Here is a 21,337-nt window from a genome sequence, read left to right on the forward strand (position 1 = left end):
ACCCTTAGTGATTTTTTAAGCGACAAACCTGAAATGAAGTATCTATTAACAATAGATGGTAAAGCATTTGTGAGTTATTTAGCCGATATCTTTGAAAAACTAAGTATATTAAATAAGCAACTTCACGGAACAAATAAAACTCTTGTCGATGCAAAAGCAAAGATATTTGGTTTCATTACCAATATTGAGTTATGTCAGAAACATATTAACAACAAAAACTTTAAAGTACAGTTTCATTGGCTCCAAAAATGTGAAGTAACTGATACCGCTTTACTTGTTATTGTCAATCATTTGAATATTCTATCGGCTGATTTAAAAGAAAGATTTTCTGATTTAAAACAAATTGATTTCCCAACATGGATGATGCAGCCAATGTTAGTGGATTTGTCTGATATATCAAATATGCAGTATCAAGAAGAACTCGCAGAATTGCAAAATGATGAGTCAGTTAAAGCTTTATTTAATATCAAAGGAGCGATGGCATGGCTTTGTGAGGAAACAGAAATCAAATACCCAAATTCAACCAAATGTGCAAGAAAACTATTGCTACTGTTTCCATCTTCATTTTTAGCCGAATGTGGATTTAGTGCTGTCAATGATTTACTGGTAAAAAAAAGAAATCGGCTGGATATAACACAATGTGGAGACTTGAGACTAAAGCTAACCAAATTGGAACCTAATATAAAATCTCTGTGCAGCAAGCATCAAGCGCAAGGATCACACTAAATTAAAATAATAAATTAATATAGAAAAATCTGTATTAAAATTATTTGGAATTTAAATTTCTGTTTTTCATTATATGTTTTGAAATTTTACTTACTGTGTTTTGTTAACAATTTCATAGTGATTTCTTCCTAGAACCTATCATTTATGTTTATTAAGTGAACAAATCAATTTTTTAATGTTAAAAATTATGTATGTTACATAGGGGGGGACATAAAAATTTTAGAAAGGTTAAGGTGGGGCATGGCACAAAAAAGGTTGGGAAACACTGTTCTACACCCTCTTCATCCTTTCCCTACCCCCCTCCTTCTTTGGTAACCACCATACCGGTGTCTGTGCCTATGAGTTGTTTTGTTTATTTACTTCTTGCTTTCTGTTCACGAGTGAAATCACATAGTTCTTGTTCTTTTCCATTTGATTTATTTTGCTTAGCTTGATACTCTCAAAATCCATCCATGTTATTGCAAACAGCAATATTTCATCCTTTCTTATGGTTGAATAGTATCCTGTTGCATATATGTATCACATCTTTATCCATCGAAGGACATAGGTTATTTCTATGTCTTAACTACCATGAACATAAGGGTACATATTCCTTTACAAAGAAATGTTTTCAAATTTTTCAGATAGATGCCCAGAAGAGGGAGTGCTGAATCATATGCTCTAATCCTAATTTTTTGAGGAACCTTCATACTGTTATCTATAGTGGCTGTACCAGTTTACTTTTCCATCAGCAGTAAATGAGTTGCTTTCCTCCACATCCTCTACAACACTTGTTATATATTGTCTGGCTGACAACAGCCATTCTAACAGATGTGAGCTGGCACCTCACTGTGGTTTTGATTTGCATTTCCTTTATAGCTCGTAAAGTTGAGAATCTTTTTATATCTGTTGGCCAGTTGTATTGAATTGCTTTTTCTTGAAACCCAGCTGCCATGGACTGAATGTTTGTGTCCCCCTAAAATTCATGTTTAACCCTAATGTCTAATGCGATGCTCTTAAGAGGTAGAGATTTAGGGGGTAATCAGGGTTAAATTATGTCGTGAGAGTTCGGCTCTCATGATGGGAGAAGACAGGAATCTCTCCTCTCTCTGTCTCCACATGTGAGAATACAGTAAGATGACTGTCTTTGAATCAGGAGAGGGCCTTCACCAAGAATCTGATCATGTGGCACCCTGATCTCAGACTTCCCAGGCTCTAAAACTGTGAGAACTGTCTCTTGTTTAAGCCACCCAGTTTATGGTGGTCTTGTTATAGTAGCCTGAACAGACACTAAACAACTAAAGTGCCACAACTATGAACTGATGCTTCTCATCTCTTTCCCTTCTGGTCTGTGTCTGTCTGTCTGTCTGTCTGTCTCTCTCTCTCTCTAAAAGTAAATAAATAATTATAGTGAAACATTCATAAAATTTACTATTTTGACCCTTTTAAAGTATATAAATATTTCTGCTTGATGGTGTAACCATCACCACCTCCCCTCTCTAGAACTTATTCATCTCTTCCAACTGAAACTCCAACCTATTAAACAATAACTCCCATCTCTCTCTGCCTCCAGTCCCTGGCAACTTTCTCTCTATGAATTTGACCACTCTAGGAACCTCATATAAGAGTAATCAAACAGCACTGGCCAGTTGGCTCAGTGGTAGAGCATCAGCCCAGAGTGTGAAAGTCCCAGGTTCAATTCCCAGTCAGGGCACACAGGAGAAGTGCCCATCTGCTTCTCCATCCCTCACCATCCTCTCTCTCTCTCAGTCTTCCATAGCCATGGCTCAAGTGTTTTGAGCACGTTAGCCCCTGGCTCTAAGGATGGCTCCATGGCCTTGCCTCAGGTGCTAAAATAGTTCAGTTGCCAAGCAATGGAGCAGTGCCCCAGATGGGCAGAGCATCGCCTGGTAGGGGGCTTACTGGGTGGATCCTTGTCGTCGGGGCATATGCAAGTCTTGTCTCTCTGCCTCCCCTCCTCTCACTTGATAATAATAATAATAATAATAATAATAAACAGTATTAATCCTTTGTTGTCTGGTTTATTTTATTTAGCATAAGTAGATTCACCCATGTTGTAGCACGTGTCAGAATTTCCTTTTGGCCCTGGCTGGTTGGCTCAGTGGACAGAGCATTGGCCCGGCAAGTGGATATCCTGGGCTCAATCTCCAGTCAGGGCACACATGAAAAGCAACCATCCACTTCTTTTCCCTTCCCTCTCCCCCTTTTCTCTCTCTTCCCCTCTCACAACCAGTGACTTGACTGATTTGAGCATCATCCCAGGTGCTGAGGATAGCTCGGTTGATTCCATCACAGACAGGGGATGCCAGGTGGATCCTATTTGGGGCACATGCCAGAGTCTATCTCCCCTCCTCTAACTTAAAAAACAACAACAACAACAACAACAAAAACCACCGTCTTTTTTTTTTTTTTTTCATTTTTCTGAAGCTGGAAACAGGGAGAGACAGTCAGACAGACTCCCGCATGCGCCCGACCGGGATCCACCCGGTACGCCCACCATGGGGCGACGCCCTGCCCACCAGGGGGCGATGTTCTGCCCCTCCGGGGCGTCGCCATGTTGCGACCAGAGCTACTCTAGCGCCTGAGGCAGCAGCCACAGAGCCATCCCCAGCGCCCGGGCCATCTTTGCTCGAATGGAGCCTTGGCTGCGGGAAGGGAAGAGAGAGACAGAGAGGAAGGCGCGGCGGAGGGGTGGAGAAGCAAATGGGCGCTTCTCCTGTGTGCCCTGGCCGGGAATCGAACCCGGGTCCTCCGCACGCTAGGCCGACGCTCTACCGCTGAGCCAACCGGCCAGGGCCCACCATCCTTTCTTAAGGCTGAATAACATTCCATTGCATGTATATACACATTTTGCATACCCTGTCATCTGCTGATGGATACTTGAGTTGCTTCCTAATGCTGCTATTTCTTCTTGGCTTCTCTCCCAAACTCAATTTCACCAATATTCCTCATCATCCAAATAAAATATCTCCATGCAGACTCCTTACATCCCATCATTTTTCTTTTCTTACAGAGACAGAGAGAGAGAGTCAGAGAGAGGGATAGACTGGGACAGACAGACAGGAACAGAGAGATGAGAAGCATCAATCATTAGTTTTTTGTTGCGACACCTTAGTTGTTCATTGATTGCTTTCTCATATGTGCCTTGACCGTGGGACTACAGCAGACCGAGTAACCCCTTGCTTGAGCCAGCAACCTTGGGTCCAAGCTGGTGAACTTTGCTCCAACCAGATGAACTCGTGCTCAAGCTGATGACCTCAGGGTCTTGAACTTGGGTCCTCCACATCCCTGTCAAACGCTCTATCTACTGCGACACCACCTGGTCAGGCTCCCATTATTCCTTATGTGTTATAAAAAACATAAATGGCCTGACTGGTGATGGATGGTGCAGTGGATAGAGTCAAGATGGGACTCTGAGGTTCCAGGTTCAAAACCGTAGGTCACTGGCTTGAGCACGGGTTCATCAGGCTTAAGCGTAGGCTTGCCAGCTTGAGTGTAGGGTCGCTGGCTCAAGCATGGAATCATCAACATGACTCCATGGTCACTGGCATGAGCCCAAAGATCACTGGCTTGAAGCCCAAGGTTGCTGGCTTGAGCAAGGGGTCACTCGCTAGGTTGGAGCCCCCCAGTCAAAGCATGTATGAGAAGCAATCAATGAACAACTAAAGTGCCACAATTATGATGAATTGATGCTTCTCATCTCTTTCCCTTCCTGTCTCTCTGTCTCTCTCTAGCTAAAACAACAATAACAAAATGTAAACCATTTAAGAGGACAATTAGAACACTGAAAGGGAGGCTTATAGACTTCTCCCTTACTTATCATACCCTAGAACAGTCTAAGATGGGCTGTATTTTTCACGTAAGACATTAAAACCTCTCTGATCTGAAGAGGAAAGCAGCATTAAGGAACCATTCACTGGAGACAAACATAGCTGTACTACTGTGTGTGCTTGCACCTGTGCCTATATAGGTATAGGTATAGTTAAGCCTTGTTAGTTACACTTGACATTCGTTCATAAAAAAGAACAGGACAAAGTGTGCTCTCAGAGTTCCTGGATAGACTATTCTATGCGGAAGATGGACCATAAACAAATTTGGTTCCAAGAAGTTCATATTTTTAAGTAACATATCCCCAATATGGGAGGTAAATGTGCCACACTGGCAAATGTGCTGCTAGGTGTACAATGTTCACTTGCTCTCAGTTTACAAGAGGTGCCATATTGCTGCTTCCACAGTTCTGTGGGAATTTCAAAGAGAACCAATATATAGACAGAGAAGCAGACACCCAGGACTCCTGTATGTAGCTCTCATTTCACTCTTGTCTAATTATATAAATGTGATCCCTACATAGAGACTGCAACAGAATTTTTTTTTGTTTTTTTGTTTTTTTAGTTTTTTTAGATTTTATTTATTCATTTTAGACAGAGGAGACAGAGAGAGACAGAAGGGAGGAGCAGAAAGCATCAACTCCCATATGCGCCTTGACCAAGAAAGCCCAGGGTTTTGAACCGGCAACCTCAGTGTTCCAGGTCGACGCTTTTACCCACTGCGCCACTGCAGGTCAGGCTGCAACAGAATTTTTTTTTTTTTTTCTCTTTTCTGAAGCTGGAAATGGGAGAGACAGTCAGACTCCCGCATGCACCCGACTGGGATCCACCCGGCACGCCCACCAGGGGCGACACTCTGCCCACCAGGGGGCGATGCTCTGCCCCTCTGGGGCATCGCTCTGCTGCGACCAGAGCCACTCTAGCGCCTGGGGCAGCGGCCAAGGAGCCATCCCCAGTGCCCGGGCCATCTTTGCTCCAATAGAGCCTTGGCTGTGGGAGGGGAAGTGAGAGTCAGAGAGGAAGGAGGGGAAGGGGGGGGTGGAGAAGCAAATGGGCGCTTCTCCTATGTGCCCTGGCCGGGAATCGAACCCGGGTCCCCCGCACGCCAGGCCGACGCCCTACCGCTGAGCCAACCGGCCAGGGCCTGCAACAGAATTTTAATTCATCTTCAGCTTCCTGTAAAAGTTGATCTGAAAGCCAAGTAATGGTAAAAACCATACATAACTTGCATATAGCACTTGGTTATTATCCTATCTTATCCTAAAGTTTGCCATCTTATCCTAAACTCTACACCTTTCAGTCCTTCCTTCCTTATAGAATCTCATCCACAGTTCCAGGAGGGGATTCGGTCTATCTCTGTCTTCCCCGTGTCAGATGTAGGCAGAGAAGCACATAGCTCAAATGTCACTGAAAGCCATCAGGAGGATGTGACCATGAAGAGCTATGGCTTTGGATGAAGCAGACCCTAAGGATGTCAAAGCAGAGCAACAGAAAAAAATTCAGGTCCTTAACAACACAACTAACCCTGAAGACTGCCTCACCTGACTTGTAAAGTGAGATAATACATGTCCTATTGTTGAAGCCAGATGAGTCAGCTAAAGGCATCCTGACACTCCAAGTAATTACCACATAAGTACACTAATACTATTTGAAATATTTTCTTAAGAGTCGAAGTGAATTAAGGTATAAGAGCATAGCAATTTAGAAAGAAAACAAACAAAGTACTATATAGGGGTGTTGCATAAAATATCTGAGTCAAGCCATGGGAATACAAAACTAATCAAGTACTTTTTCTTTACTTACTATTAACTGCTTGCTAATTCAAAGGTCTATAATGAAAAAAAATTTTTAAAAACCACAGGAGTTCAATTCACTTTACCTACTCTTTTTTCCCCTTCTTTTCCAAGTGAGAGGAGGGGAGGTAATGAGACAGACTCCTCCATGTGTCCCAACTAGGATCCACCCAGCAACCTTCCCCGCCCTATCTGGGGCCATGCTAGCAACCAAGCTATTTTTTTTTTTTTTTGTATTTTTCTGAAGCCAGAAACGGGGAGGCAGTCAGACAGACTCCCGCATGCGCCCAACCGGGATCCACTTGGCATGCCCACCAGGGGGCGATGCTCTGCTCCTCTGGGGCGTCGCTCTGTCGCAACCAGAGCCATTATAGCACCTGAGGCAAAGGCCACAGAGCCATCCTCAGCACCCAGGTCAACTTTGCTCCAATGGAGCCTTGGTTGCGGAAGGGGAAGAGAGAGACAGAGAGGAAGGAGAGGGGGAGGGGTGGAGAAGCAGATGGGCGCTTCTCCTATGTGCCCTGGCTAGGAATCGAACTCGGGACTCCTGCACGCCAGGCTGACACTCTACCACTGAACCAACACCGCAGGCAGAGGCTCCATGGAACCATCCTCGGTACCTGAGGCTGATGCACTGAAAACAACTAAGCCACAGCTGTTGTTTTCTTAGAAGAAGAAACAGAGATAGAGATAGAGAGAGAGAGAGAGAGAGAGAGAGAGAAAGAGAGAGGAGAGGGGAAAATTGGAGAAATAAATGGTTACTTCTCCTGTGTGCCCTGACAAGGAATTGAACTTGGGACATCCACACCCTGGGGCTAATACTTTAATCCTGAGCCAACCAGCCAGGGCCCCTACTACTTTATTTACTGTGGCAAAATACACATTAAAAAATGTACCATCATGGGTATGCAACATAAGTGAATGACAAGATAATCTGGACATGTTTTCTTTGAATATATGTACCCTGATTTATTGATGTCACCCCATTAACATTAATAAAAATTTATAAAAAAAAAAGTACCATCTTTGCCTGACCAGGCAGTGGCACAGTGGATAGAGCGTCGGACTGGGATGTGGAGGACCCAGGTTTGAGACCCTGAGGTCACCAGCTTGAGCACGGGCTCATCTGGTTTGAGCAAAGCTCACCAGCTTGGACCCAAGGTCGCTGGCTCAAGCAAGGGGTTACTCAGTCTGCTGTAGCCCCACAGTCAAGGCACATATGAGAAAGCAATCAATGAACAACTAAAGTGCCACAATGGAAAACTGATGATTGATGCTTCTCATCTTTCTCCATTCCTGTCTGTCTGTCCCTATCTATCCCTCTCTCTGACTCTCTGTCTCTGTAAAAAAAAAAAAAAAAAAAAAAAAAAAGTACCATCTTTATCTTTTTTTTTTTTTTTCCTTGTATTTTTCTGAAGCCGGAAATGGGGAGAGACAGACAGACTCCCGCATGCGCCTGACCGGGATCTACCCAGCATGCCCACCAGGGGGCTACGCTCTGCCCACCAGGGGGCGATGCTCTGCTCCTCCAGGGCATCGCTCTGTCATGACCAGAGCCACTCTAGCGCCTGGGGCAGAGGCCGAGGAGCCATCCCCAGCGCCCGGGCCATCTTTGCTCCAGTGGAGCCTAGGCTGCGGGAGGGGAAGAGAGAGAGAGGAAGGAGAGGGGGAGGGGTGGAGAAGCAGTTGAGCGCTTCTCCTGTGTGCCCTGGCCGGGAATCGAACCCGGGACTTCTGCACACCAGGCTGACGCTCTACCACTGAGCCAACCGTCCACGGCCCATCTTTATCTTTTTTTTTTTTTTTTAAGAAAATTTTTTTAAAAATTTTTATTTTATTTATTCATTTTTAGAGAGGAGAGTGAGAGAGACAGAGAGGGATAGAGAGGAGAGACAGAGACAGAGAGAAGGGGGGAGGAGCTGGAAGCATCAACTCCCATATGTGCCTTGACCAGGCAAGCCCAGGGTTTCGGTCCGGTGACCTCAGCATTTCCAGGTAGACGCTTTATCCACTGCGCCACCACAGGTCAGGCCCCATCTTTATCATTTTTAAAGTGTACAGTTCAATAGTATTAAATACATTTACACCTTTACGCAATCATCACAACCATACATCACAACTCTTTTCATTTTGTAAAACTGAAACTCTACACCTTTAAACAATAACTTTCCAATGTCCCCTAACCCCACACCCAATCCCTGACAACCATCATTATACTCCCTGTCTTTACAACTTTGGCTACTTTAAGTACCTGAAATGAGTGGAATCATATCGTATTTGTTTTTTTGTAACTGAACTAATGTCCTCAAGGTTCATCAACATTATAGCCTATGTCAGGATTTCCTTCCTTTCTTTCTTTCTTGCTTGTTTTTAATTTTTATGATGTGAGAGGCAGAGAGTTTCCTGCATACTTCCGGATAGGGATCCACCTGGCAAGCCCACTAGGGGGTGATGCTCTGCCCATCTGGGGGCATTGCTCCATTGCTCAGCAACCAAGCCATTTAGTGCCTGAGGCAGAGGCCATGGAGCCATCCTCAGAACCTGGGGCCAACTCGCTCAAACAGCTTGAGCCATGACTGCAGAGAGAAAGAGGGAAAAAAGGGGGAAGAGTTGAGAAGAAGATGGTTGCTTCTCCTGTGTGACCTGACTGGGAATCAAACCCAGGACTTCCACCTGCTGGACTGATGCTCTACCGACGAGCCAACCAGCCAGGGCTAGGATTTTCTTTCTTTTTAAGGCTAAATAATAATATACATAGTACCAAAGGTGGATTTAACAGCAGGCACACCGGGAGCGTGCCCTGGGCCACAACTTCTGTAGAGCCCCACAAAACCCCAATTTTACATATTTTTTAATGACACCAAGTTTGGTTTCATATGTGCAATTTTAACATTAATAGTACATAATATTTTTTATTTATTTAAAAATATGGTTAACATGAAAAAAATATATGGTTAACATGTATTTTTATTTTCCCTGTCTCACTCTTTTTTTTATAGGGCCCAATATTTTCTTCTGTGCCCGGGGCCTCAACTGGCCTTAATCCACCTCTGTACAGTACTCCATTTTGCTTATCTACTCATCCATGGACCCCTGGGTTGCTTTCTTCTTTTAGCTATTGTGAATAATGTTTCTATAAACATGGATGTACAAACATCTCTTGGAGACCATGCTTTCAATTCTTCTGGGTACATACCCAGAAGTAGAATTGCTGGATCATACGGTATTTTTTTTTTTTTAATTCATTTTAGAAAGGAGAGAGAGAGAGAGAAGGGGGGAGGAGCTGGAAGCATCAACTCCCATATGTGCCTTGACCAGGCAAGCCCAGGGTTTCAAACCGGCGACCTCAGCATTTCCAGTTCAATGCTTTATCCACTGCGCCACCACAGGTCAGGCCTCATACGGTATTTTTAAAAATTTTTTATTTATTGACTTTAGCGAGATAGAAAGGGAAAAAGAAAGAGACAGGAACATCCATCTGTTTCCCATATGTGCCCTGACTGGGATCAAACTGGCAATCTTTGTGCTTCAGAATGATGCCCTAACCACCCAAGTTATCTGGCCAGAGCATATGGTAATCCTATTTTTTAGTTGTTTGAGGAACTGCCATATTGTTGGGTCAAAGAACTATCATAATTTTGAACAACTGATAAGCACAAAAGACAAATGAAGATATCTACAACTACAATGTGAAATATGTCTGATTTCTATTGGTGCTCGAGCCACAGGTACTGCTATTGCTGCTGTGGCTTGTTGCCAACATTCGTAAGTGCAGGAGATACCAAATATCAACAGAGGCTGGGAGAAAGAGACATACTATTTTTCTTTCTCACATTCAGACTCCTCTGTTTGTGGACCGAGAGTTAAGAAGTAGTATTCTACAGGATGCTTTTTTTTTTTTTTCTTGAACAGGGAACTACTACCTTTTCTAAGACAGCCCTACCCATACATGAGTATCTCTCTTTTAAAAATCCTTCCTACCCTCAACAGTTAAAAGTTAAAAAAAAAAAAGATTATTCCTTCTTTTGAACTAAAATATCTTCATGATTCCCATTGCATAAATTCTTTCCCACACGACAGACTTTCATATGGGAAAGGTAAATCTCTAACCCAGTCTTTCCTTCTGACTTCTTGCCCAGTTCTTTCAAAATCTTCCTTATGGGGAGAGAAGGGGACTTGAATGGGTATAGAGTTTTAGATTTGTGAGATGAAAAATTTCTGGAGATCTGTTTCACAACAATGTGAGTATATTTAACATGACCAAACTGCACACTTAAAAATGTTTAAGATGGCTAATTTTATGTTGTGTGTTTTTCACCACAATAAAAGTACTCTTCCTTATGTGAATGACTCATATGGTCTTTGGGGCCTTCCAACTTCTACTTACTTTCTTACAAATATGCTCTAGTATATGTCTGGAATCCAAACTGTAAAATGGTTCTCTTTAGCACGGAGTGGGGATTACCACTATTCTCATTATGATATACTTCTTTTCTCATAGACTAATATTACATTACTTTGGGGTGGAGTAGGGGTGCTGCAGGCCGGGCAGTCACAGTGTACAATGGATTCATTTTAGATTTATCTTAGATCTTGATTATATGTGCTGCTGGACTCAAGTGCAGCAATCTAGTTTATCCCTTAGAGTATTCATTTTTTTGTTAGAATTAGTCTAAATTTTTTCAGCCTATCAATATCTCTTTCGGTTTTGGGTCTAACTTACTGTATTCACTATGCCTCCAAGTTTATAGTCAACCATAAACTATATATTTGCTTATTAAGACTTCAGTGAAAAGTCACTAATAAGAACAATGAAAAGCTGAAAGAACCCAGCTGCATACCACTGGGAACCTCTTTCTGGTGTGATACAAATTCAGAACTTTTGGGTGTTCTACCTTAATGCTCCCTTGCAATTTTATCACCTATGTAGCTTCATGTAAACACTATCACATTCAAGATACAAAGCTGTCCCAAGGCGACAGAGCTCTAATGTTGCATCCTGTTATTTAATAGATAATAAGAGAAGCACAATTATTACTATATCACAAAGTTGTTTTAATATTTTGTTAATTGTATTTCAATATAATTGGTTTCCTTTATAATCCTATGTACTTTATTTTATGATTCAAAAACATTTTGAAGTGGGGTCAGTAGGGATTCACCAGACTTTCAAGGGAACTCATAACTTGGAAAAAGTAAAATCCATGCTGTAGAAGGAATTCAGGTTTTGTGTTAGACCTGATGATCTTTAAAGTTTCTTCTAATCCTTGATTAGAAAACAAGCATAGTTTTATAGAGCATAGGATGTCCCTTAAGTATCTTAACTCACTGGACTCACGGATGTTCTTTGTCTCCTCTACAACTTGTTCTAACTGATGTGATAGCATACTGTATACTTGCAGCTGATGGGCTATACGAGTGTCCACTCAACCTGCAGTACTCACCAAGAGTCAGGTGTGTTGACATTATAAAACTGTTTTGTACTATTTGTACTTTTAATAAAACTGTATAATTTAATAAAAAATATAACCAAAATTAGACTGAAGATTTTTTTCATTTTTTTTTATTTATTCATTTTTAGAGAGGAGAGAGAGTGAGAGACAGAGAGAGAGAGAGAGAGAAGAGAGAGAGAGAAGGGGGGAGGAGCTGGAAGCATCAACTCCCATATGTGCCTTGACCAGGCAAGCCCAGGGTTTCAAACCGGCGACCTCAGCATTTCCAGGTCGACGCTTTATCCACTGCGCCACCACAGGTCAGGCTGAAGATTTCTAAAAGACTTAAAGTTATTAAGCCAGTTAAAAAAGAAAACTTGCTGCCTGACCAGGTGGTGGCGCAATGGATATAACGTCTGCCTGGGATGTTGAGGCCCCAGGTTCAAAACCCTGAGGTCACCGGCTTTAGCATGGGCTGAACTAGCTTGAACGTGGGGTCAACAGCATGAGCATGGGATCATAGACATGATCCCATGGTTGCTGGCTTGAGACCAAAGGTTGCTGGCTTAAGCCCAAGGTAACTAACTTGAGCAAGGGGTCACTGGCTCAGCTGGAGCCCCGCCCCCTCCACCCCTGTCAAGGCACATATGAGAAAGCAATCAATGAACAACTAAGATGCCACAACTATGAGTTGATGCTTCTTATCTCTCTCCCTTCTTGTCTGTCTGTCCGTCCCTGTCTGTCTCTGTCTCTCGCTCGCTCGCTAAAAAAACAAACAAAAACCTTGCTAAAGTACGGCAGAACAATTATAAAAGACTGAGGGGGAAAAATGTGAACACCTAGAGAGATTCTATTCTCAGAATGCTTTATGTTAAGAATAATATTAGCTCTCTTTCCACTTAAAATATACAGTAATAAGAAACCTACATTATGGATGTGCTCTACAAAAATGTCACACATTAGCAGACCTATATGAAAACAAAACAAAACAATCCTTGGTTCTGTATTAAAAGATTGACCAGTAAATGTGTTTTTAACTATATTAAGCAAAAATAAAATGTTAAACCACATATCCTTTTCTATAATTTTATGCAATAGCAGACTTTTTCAATTATTGATCAATTCCTCATCTGACAAAACTGAGTAAGAAAATTTCAACTACTAATGTCAAAATCAGGCAAACGTATTAAATATATGCTAAAACTCTTATAATGCAAGACATAAGGCTTTGTTTCAAACAGTATTTAGTCTTGAAAGAAGCAACTGTAAATTTGAGCACAATTCATTCAAGTTCTATTTTCTTCTATATCGTTTTGTTTATATATATTTAAGTGTTCTCCTCTTCATTAAGGTACATGACTTTATAGTAAAGAAGAGCAGTATTTTATTATTTTGGTTTAAAAATCCTCTCTATCCTATATTACAATACTTAATTTCAATGATTCTTAAACCCTTTTCCTGAACAAAGGAGCAAACTCATACTCCTATCCCTTGGTCAGCAAATTGCGGCTTGCGAGCTATATGCGGCTCTTTGGCCCCTTGAGTGTGGCTCTTCCACAAAATACCACGTGCAGGCGCTACCTCGATAAGGAATGTACCTACTGATATAGTTTAAGTTTTAAAAATTGGGCTCTCAAAACAAATTTCAATCATTGTACTGTTGATATTTGGCTCTGCTGACTAATGAGTTTGCCGACCACTGTACCTATCCTATAGAGAGGGAGACTGGGTATATGGCCCAAGGGCCACAAATCAAAAGTTTAAGTTTTATGTACCATTTCCAAATGTATGTAAATTTGGCATGGCAGTCTATAATTTACCTGCATTTGTTTTAATATAAAAGCTTTTCACAGACCTCTCTGTTTACCACTGTGTACTCTTGAAGAGAAGCTTGGATTCCATGAACTCAATACAATTTTTTTTTTCATTTTTCCGAAGCTGGAAATGGGGAGGCAGTCAGACTCCCGCATGTGCCCGACCGGGATCCACCCAGCATGCCCACCAGGGGGCGATGTTCTGCCCCTCTGGGGAGTCACTCTGTTGCATCCAGAGCCATTCCAGTGCCTGAGGCAGAGGCCACAGAGCCATCCCCAGTGCCCGGGCCATCTTTGCTCCAATGGCGCCTTGGATGCGGGAGGGGAAGAGAGAGACAGAGAGGAAGTAGAGGGGGAGGGGTGGAGAAGCAGATGGGCGCTTCTCCTGTGTGCCCTGGCTGGGAACCGAACCCGGGACTCCTGCACGCCAGGCCGCCGCTCTACCGCTGAGCCAACCGGCCAGGGCCAACTCAATACAATTTTGATTCTAATTTTGACTTGTGTTAAATGAAAAAAGAAATTAAATTTCAATTTCTTAGAGAAGTTTTGTAAGAGATTGGGCAATATCATACATGAACCAACAAGGGCAGAGGGAAGTCTAACAAATATCCAAAGAAAGAAGGCAAAAGGCATGGGGACAAAAATTAAATTTTGCACCAACCTAGCTGTCCACCCCTACACTTAAGTCACATCCAGTATCTATCAAATTCTGAGATGGGCTGAGGACTGTCATTATTTCTTACTGATGGGGCTAGGTCTTTTATACTGTTGTCACCCTAGCACCTACCACAGAGCCTTACACACAGTAGGCATTCTATGAACTATAACAATAACATTAGTAGCTAACTCACTGCCAGGCTGTTTGAAGTACTTGATATACATTAACTCATTTAATCCTTACATCTCTATGTAAAACCCCCTTAATATTCTATTTTACAAAAGAGGAAACTGAGGCCCAAAGGGTTTAAGTAATTTGCCCAAAATTACATGGTTAAAAAGTAGCAGAGCTGGCTCAGACCCAGCCATTTTAGCTCCAGGGTCTGAGCTCTTAATCACTACACTCATATAAATGTTTGTTGAACAAATAAATGAGTAAATAATTTGTAAGAAATGAAAAGCAAATATTCTAAACCAGAAGATTCTAGCGCTCCTTACAGTGCAGTTTGTTGCTTCGGCTGTTGAGTGGTTCTGGTCCATTCACATCTTTACTCTTTTCGTTATCCTCAATGGGCCGGAAATGAGCCAGAGTTCTCATGAATCCACGGAAGTTTACCTGGTCCTCTCTGATTGGGAAATACAACAAACAGAAAAGCATGTCAGTCAGTGAGATTTTTTAGCAAGACAGAGGGAGAAACAAACAGGAAGGGAGAGAGATAAGCATCAATTCATAGTTGTAGCCCCTTAGTTGTTCACTGATTGCTTTTTCATATGTGTCTTAATGGGGGGGCCTCCAGCTAACCATGGGGTCATGTCTATCATCCCATGCTCAAGCCCGTGACCCTGTGCTCAAGCTGGTGACCTTGGGGTTTTAAACCTGGATCCTCAGCATCCCAGGCCAATATTCTATCCACTGCACCACTGCCTAATCAGGCAGCATTTCTTATGAATTAAGTATATTGGCAATAGTTTTGGTTAATGTGGCCTAGCAAGTACACTTAACGAGGTCTCTTTCAACATGCATAGTACTTTAGTGCTCATACAATATGTTCATTTAAGCCTCACCCCAATCTTGTGAGGTAGGCAGTATTACTTCCACTTTGTAAGTGATTAACCAGGCTCAGAATCACCAATTGAATATACTTCTATCTCTTTTCCCAAAGAGGATTTCAAATAGTTCATAGACTATGCCAGGGGTCTCAAACTCGCGGCCTGCCGAACAATTTTGTGCGGCTCGCAGACTAATCCACGAAGTTCAAAATATTTTGGATAAAATTAAGTAAGCCTAGGGGCCTACTTGTATTTTTCATTCCTCTAGCATCCTAGCTAGATATTAGCTTAGTTAACAGCAGTTGTGATGCGAACTACAGTTTCTGGTCGTTTTGTGACACTGAGTAAACTGCATGTACGATTGTGCTTGTTGTACTGATTTTTTTTTGTTTTCAACTGCAGTGAGAAAAGTGTTGCGTAACAGTTGCCTTTTGTAGACCTAGTGCGGCCTGCCGAATGGCTGTGATCTTGCTCTGCGGCCCACATGCTGAGTTGAGTTTGAGACCCCTGGACTATGCTATCAGGCAAGCCAGAATTTAACTTTAGTGATTTAGACTCTACAGCAAGTAGCAAGGTGGTTATTTCAAACCAATGATTCCCAAGTACTTCCCATGTCTCCTCTGTAGTCAAACATACCTAGTGATATTTTAAGCTTAAGGCATACTATAGAAAAGCTGCATTCATTTATTTGTTTATTTATTTATTTATTTATTTATTTATTTTCTCCAGAGACAGAGAGAGAGTCAGAGAGGGATAGATAGGAACAGACAGACAGGAATGGAAAGAGATGAGAAGCATCAATCATCAGATTTTTGTTGAGACACCTTAGTTGTTCATTGATTGCTTTCTCATATGTGCCTTGACCATGGGCCTTCAATAGACCAAATAACCCCTTGCTCGAGCCAGTGACCTTGGGTCCAAGCTGGTGAGCTTTGCTCAAACCAGATGAACCCACGCTCAAGCTGGTGACCTCGGGGTCTCAAACCCGGGTCCTCTGCATCCCAGTCCGATGCTCTATCTACTGCTCCACCGCCTGGTCAGGCAAAGCTGTTTTTAAAATAAAGTTTATTTAGTTATAAATGCAATAAATATAGTTTTAGAAATTTTGGGGGAAAAAAGTGGAAAGAAAAAAAAACCATTCCTACATTCCTAGTTCCACCAATTATAATCATCATTAATGTATTCTCTTCCAGTAATTTTTCTATGCTGTTTGGGTAATTGTAAACATACCACATATGTGATTTTGTGTCTTGATTTTATTTATTTATATATTTTAAATTGTTTTAAAATTATAGGTTATGTTTAATATTATTTTATATTAGTTTCAGGTGTACAGCATTGTGGTAAGACAATCATATACTTTTAACTGTTCTTCCCGATATTTTCAGTACCTGCCTACAACTGTACATACAGGGTGGGGCAAAAGAAGGTTTACACCTGTTCATAAGGAAAATAATACAAGAAATAATAAATAGGCCCTGGACAGTTGGCTCAGTGGTAGAGTGATGGCCTGGCCTGTAGACATCCTGGATTCAATTCCTGGTCAGGACACACAGGAGAAGCGATCATCTACTTCTACACCCCTCCCCCTTCTCTCTCTCTCTTCCCCTTCCACAGTCATGGCTCATTGGTTTGAGCGCATTGGCCTCAGGTGCTGAGGATAGCTCTGTGGAGCCTCCACCTCAGAAGCTAAAAATAGCTCGGTTACAAGCATGGCCTCAAACGGGCAGAACATTGGCCTCAGACGGGGGTTGCTGGATGGATCCCATTAGGGGCGTGTGCAGGAGTCTGTCTCCTCTCCTTTCACTTAAAAAAAAAAAAAATAATAATAATACAAGAATAAACTATGTGTGCCTGACCAGGCGGTGGTGCAGTGGATAGAGCCTCAGACTGGGACACAGATGACCCAGGTTCGAGACCCCAAAGCTCACCAGCCTGAGCCCAAGGTTGCTGGCTCGAGCAAGGGGTCATTCAGTCTGCTGTAGCCCCACGATCAAGGCACATGAGAAAGCAATCAATGAACAACTAAGGTGTCGCAACGAAGAACTGATGCTTCTCATCTCTCCCTTCCTGTCTGTCTGTCCCTATCTATCCCGCTCTCTGACTCTGTCTCTGTCATACACACACAAAAAAGAATAAACTACGTGTTTCATGTACTTATAACAGTAAACCTACTTTTGCCCCACCTGTGTAGTTATAATATTATTGACTATATTTCTTACACTGTACTTTACATCCCCATGACTATTTTATAACATCTTAATCCTTTCACATTTTTCTTTCTATTTTAAAATAAAATATATGCTTTATATATTGATTGATTTTTAGAGAAAAAGGAAGAAGAGAAACATTAATTTGTTGTTCCACTTATATATACATTCATTGGTTGATTCATGTATGTGCCCTCACCAGAGATCACAACTGCAACATTGGTGTATTAGGACAACACTCTAACCAATGAGCAACCCGGACAGGGCTGCTTTAACCTTCTGTCTTGTAAAATATTCAGTGTATTCAGCATTTCTACTCTTGCCTTGGTGTTAGGTTGATCTATTTTTATTGTGTGCAGGACTTGCTTCAGTGAGCTTTGATGCTCACTGAGTCCGCCCCTTGAGCATGTTACTCATGGAGGTGGTCTGGTGGTACTCCAGCGTGGTCTGAAGCTGTCCACTGTGTGCACTGGCTCTGCAACCTCCTGGGAGGTGCAAAGTCAGACACCACCTGTGCCCTGTCTAGGGTCACCCAGCCTGAGCTACAGAAAAATCTGCTCCCTTCCTGTCTGCCTGTCCCTATCTGTTCATCTCTCTGTTTCTGTCAAAAAAATAAAAATAAAGAAATCTGCAGATGGCTGCTACTTGGGCTGGGCTTGGAGGTGCCTGGGAGAGGTCAAGCTGTGAACTAAGGCTGGCTGCTGATGGTGCCAGGCCTGGAGCCACTTAGCAAGAGATATTGGGTATGTAAAGACCAGATGCTGCTTGTTTGAGAGTTTTTACTTAAGTCCTAAGCATGAGCCAAGAGAGGCCGCTGGTATGGAAAAACCTCTGAAAATGGTTTGGGTGAGCCAACAAGTTGGGTAGAGCAAAGTCTCAGGTAACCATCTGGGCGGGAGGAACAGGGTGAACCAGGTTGATGGAAACTCAGATATGGCGCCCACAAGGCTCCGTGGGGAGAAGTGTCTCAGAAAAAAAGCAATGACCTCTGCCAGCACTTCTGTCTGGCAGAAAGAACCTCCTAGCTATTACCCTGATGCTAGATAGTCTAGTTCTTCCCCATATGTCCCTAGTTCCTTTCAAGCTGCTGTCCCAATGTTGGAGCCCAGAGGGACTGAGTCCAAGTCCATGTAAGGGCCCTTTAAGAAGATCTGCCTGGGAGTTTAGCTCTCTGTCTCACTCAACCACAATCCATGCTAGTTTTTACAATCAGAAGTTATGGGGACTTCTCTTTCTGTCACTGGAACTCTGGGCTGGGGGGCCTGGTATGGGGCTGGAGTCCCTTGTTCCTTAGGCATAACCTCCACAAAGTATTCCTCCTGACTTTAAACCAGCCCATTTTATGTCTCTGTCCCTCCTACCAGTCTGATGTGGCTTCTTTTTACTTCCCTAGTTGTAGGACTTCCATTTGTCCAGATTTCAGGTGGTTCTGAATGATGGTTGCTCTGTAGTTTAGTTGTTATTTTGATGTGGTTGTGGGAGGATGTCAGTGCCGCATTTACCTATGCCACCACCTTGACTGGAAGTTAAATTGTCAAGAATGTTCTGTAATATTAAAAAAAATGTCACATGTAATATAGTTATTTATCTAGGGCAGTCATAGAAAGAACAACTCCCTGATTCCTTTGGCTACCAAAGAATAAATCCCAGTCTTTGTGTATCCCATTGAACAGATGCAGTATGCTAGGTCTCTTGAGAGCCAGGTAGATACACAGATCAGAACATTTCTAAATGTCGAGTTCAAAGTTTATGACTCCACTGTCCTCAAAGGAATAAGCTTTAGTTCTTCAAGGCATCTATACCACTAATAGAGTAGTATTTTGTAAAAAATGTAAGATCTGAGGATTCAAGTAATGCGAAATAAGATCTAAATTACTGCCAGAAAAAACAGGTTAACAAGTACATATTTTACTGACATAACTGCCTTTTACTGTCTGAGGAAAAGGTAACTAAATACCAAAGTTCCATTTTCAGATATCATTCTTTTTTTTTTTTTTTGTATTTTTCTGAAGCTGGAAACAGGGAGAGACAGACAGACTCCTGCATGTGCCAAACCGGGATCCACCCGGCACGCCCACCCGGAGTGAGGCTCTACCCCTCCGGGGCGTCGCTCTGTTGCGACCAGAGCCACTCTAGCACCTGGGGCAGAGGCCAAGGAGCCATCCCCAGCGCCTGGGCCATCTTTGCTCAATGGAGCCTCGGCTGCGGGAGGGGAAGAGAGAGACAGAGAGGAAGGAGAGGGGGCGGGGTGGAGAAGCAGATGGGCGCTTCTCCTGCGTGCCCTGGCCAGGAATAGAACCCGGGACTTCTGCACGCCAGGCTGAAGCTCTACCACTCAGCCAACCGGCCAGGGCAAAATATCATTCTTTATATATAAAAAAAAAAGTATTCGGCTCTGGCTGGGTAGTTTAGTTGGATAGAGCATCATCCCAATATGCCAAGGTGGCAAGTTTCGATCCCAAGTCAGGGCACATGTAAGAATTAACCAATAAATGTATAAATACGTGAAACAAAAATCAATATTTCTTATTCTCTTTCTTTCTCTCTCTCTAAAATCAGTAACTGAAAAAAAAATTCTACCAGCAGCCTGACAGGTGGTGGCACATGGATAGAGCATTGGCCCGGGATGTAGAGGCCCCTGGTGTGAAACCCTGAGGTCACTGGCTCAAGCACAGGCTCCTCGGCTTGCACGCAGGATCATCAACACAATCCCAAAGTTGCTGGCTTGAGCCCAAAGGGGACTGGCTTGAAGCCAAAAATCACTGGCTTGAGCAAGGGGTCACTGGCTTGGCTTGAAGGTCCCCTACCCCCTGGTCAAGGCATGTACGAGAAGCAATCAATGAACAACTAAAGTGAAGCAACTACAAGTTGATGTTTGTCATTTCTCAGTTTCCTCTCTCTCTCTCAAAAAAAACCCAAACAAAGAAACAAACAAACCCCTCCTGCATAAGACTAAAAAAAGGACAAAAACCCGGAAGTCAAATATCTAGTATATCTAATTAGCGTGAGAAGCAGAGGTGCAGCCTGCTAAGAGTTTAGCAGTGTAGCCCAATTTCCTCATGTACAACTGCCTGTTGTCCTTCGCAGCAGATGCCTGGGTAGGACGGCAGATGATATTGTATTTACAACAAAGGCGGCTCAGTTTTATAAAACAGCTTTCCACAGCTGCTCTTCAAATGATCAAGGGTGACTGCAGCACCATAAAAAATGAGTCATTGGCAAAATGATTCTACTGGGTTTACTTTTCATTGCAAGATGTGAATATAAAGCACAGCTAAGAAAGCTATTTCTGGAGAAGGTTCAAAGCTTTGCAAGTGCTAACTAAAAGAGGAAGTGGAAAAACCACACCTGAAACAAACAGGGTAAAACTCTGGGAGACCAACAGGGGAAAATGAGGAAGGGTAGATTACTCATGGTCAATATGAATCTTAAAAGAGCAGGTCTCAGTCTTCATCTTCCTGTTTTTATATAAATTGGCTGCTAGTATTCCTCCTCTGATTGTCACTCAGATTTACTGAGTGCCCAGCTTTTCAGCTTGCAAATTCCTTTGCTCTCAATTCAGAATTCTAAAATTTCCTTGCCAGGCATTTTATCTGATAGTGATCTCACTGATAGTCTCATTATTAAGAATTGGCAACCATATGACTTTTTTTTTTCTTTCTCCAAAGACAGAGTCAGAGAGAGGGATAGATAGGGACAGACAGACAGGAACGGAGAGAGATGAGAAGCATCGATCATTAGTTTTTCGTTGTGACACCTTAGTTGTTCATTGATTGCTTTCTCATATGTGCCTTGACCATGGGGCCACAGTAGACAGAGTAACACCTT

General features: G+C 42.6%; 1 protein-coding gene across 1 annotated transcript in view; it reads right to left on the minus strand.

Moving 5' to 3' along the window:
- The window catches only part of CHP1 (calcineurin like EF-hand protein 1), a 61,805-nt gene that overhangs the window by 12,834 nt on the left and 27,634 nt on the right, over positions 1 to 21,337 (minus strand). The window contains exon 4 of the mRNA XM_066277033.1: positions 14,748 to 14,875. Within this exon, the coding sequence (XP_066133130.1) occupies positions 14,748 to 14,875 (128 nt within the window). The remainder of the gene's footprint in view (positions 1 to 14,747; positions 14,876 to 21,337) is intronic.

The sequence above is a fragment of the Saccopteryx bilineata genome, chromosome 4 (genome assembly GCF_036850765.1).
Source record: "Saccopteryx bilineata isolate mSacBil1 chromosome 4, mSacBil1_pri_phased_curated, whole genome shotgun sequence".
Classification (NCBI taxonomy): Eukaryota; Metazoa; Chordata; class Mammalia; order Chiroptera; family Emballonuridae; genus Saccopteryx; species Saccopteryx bilineata.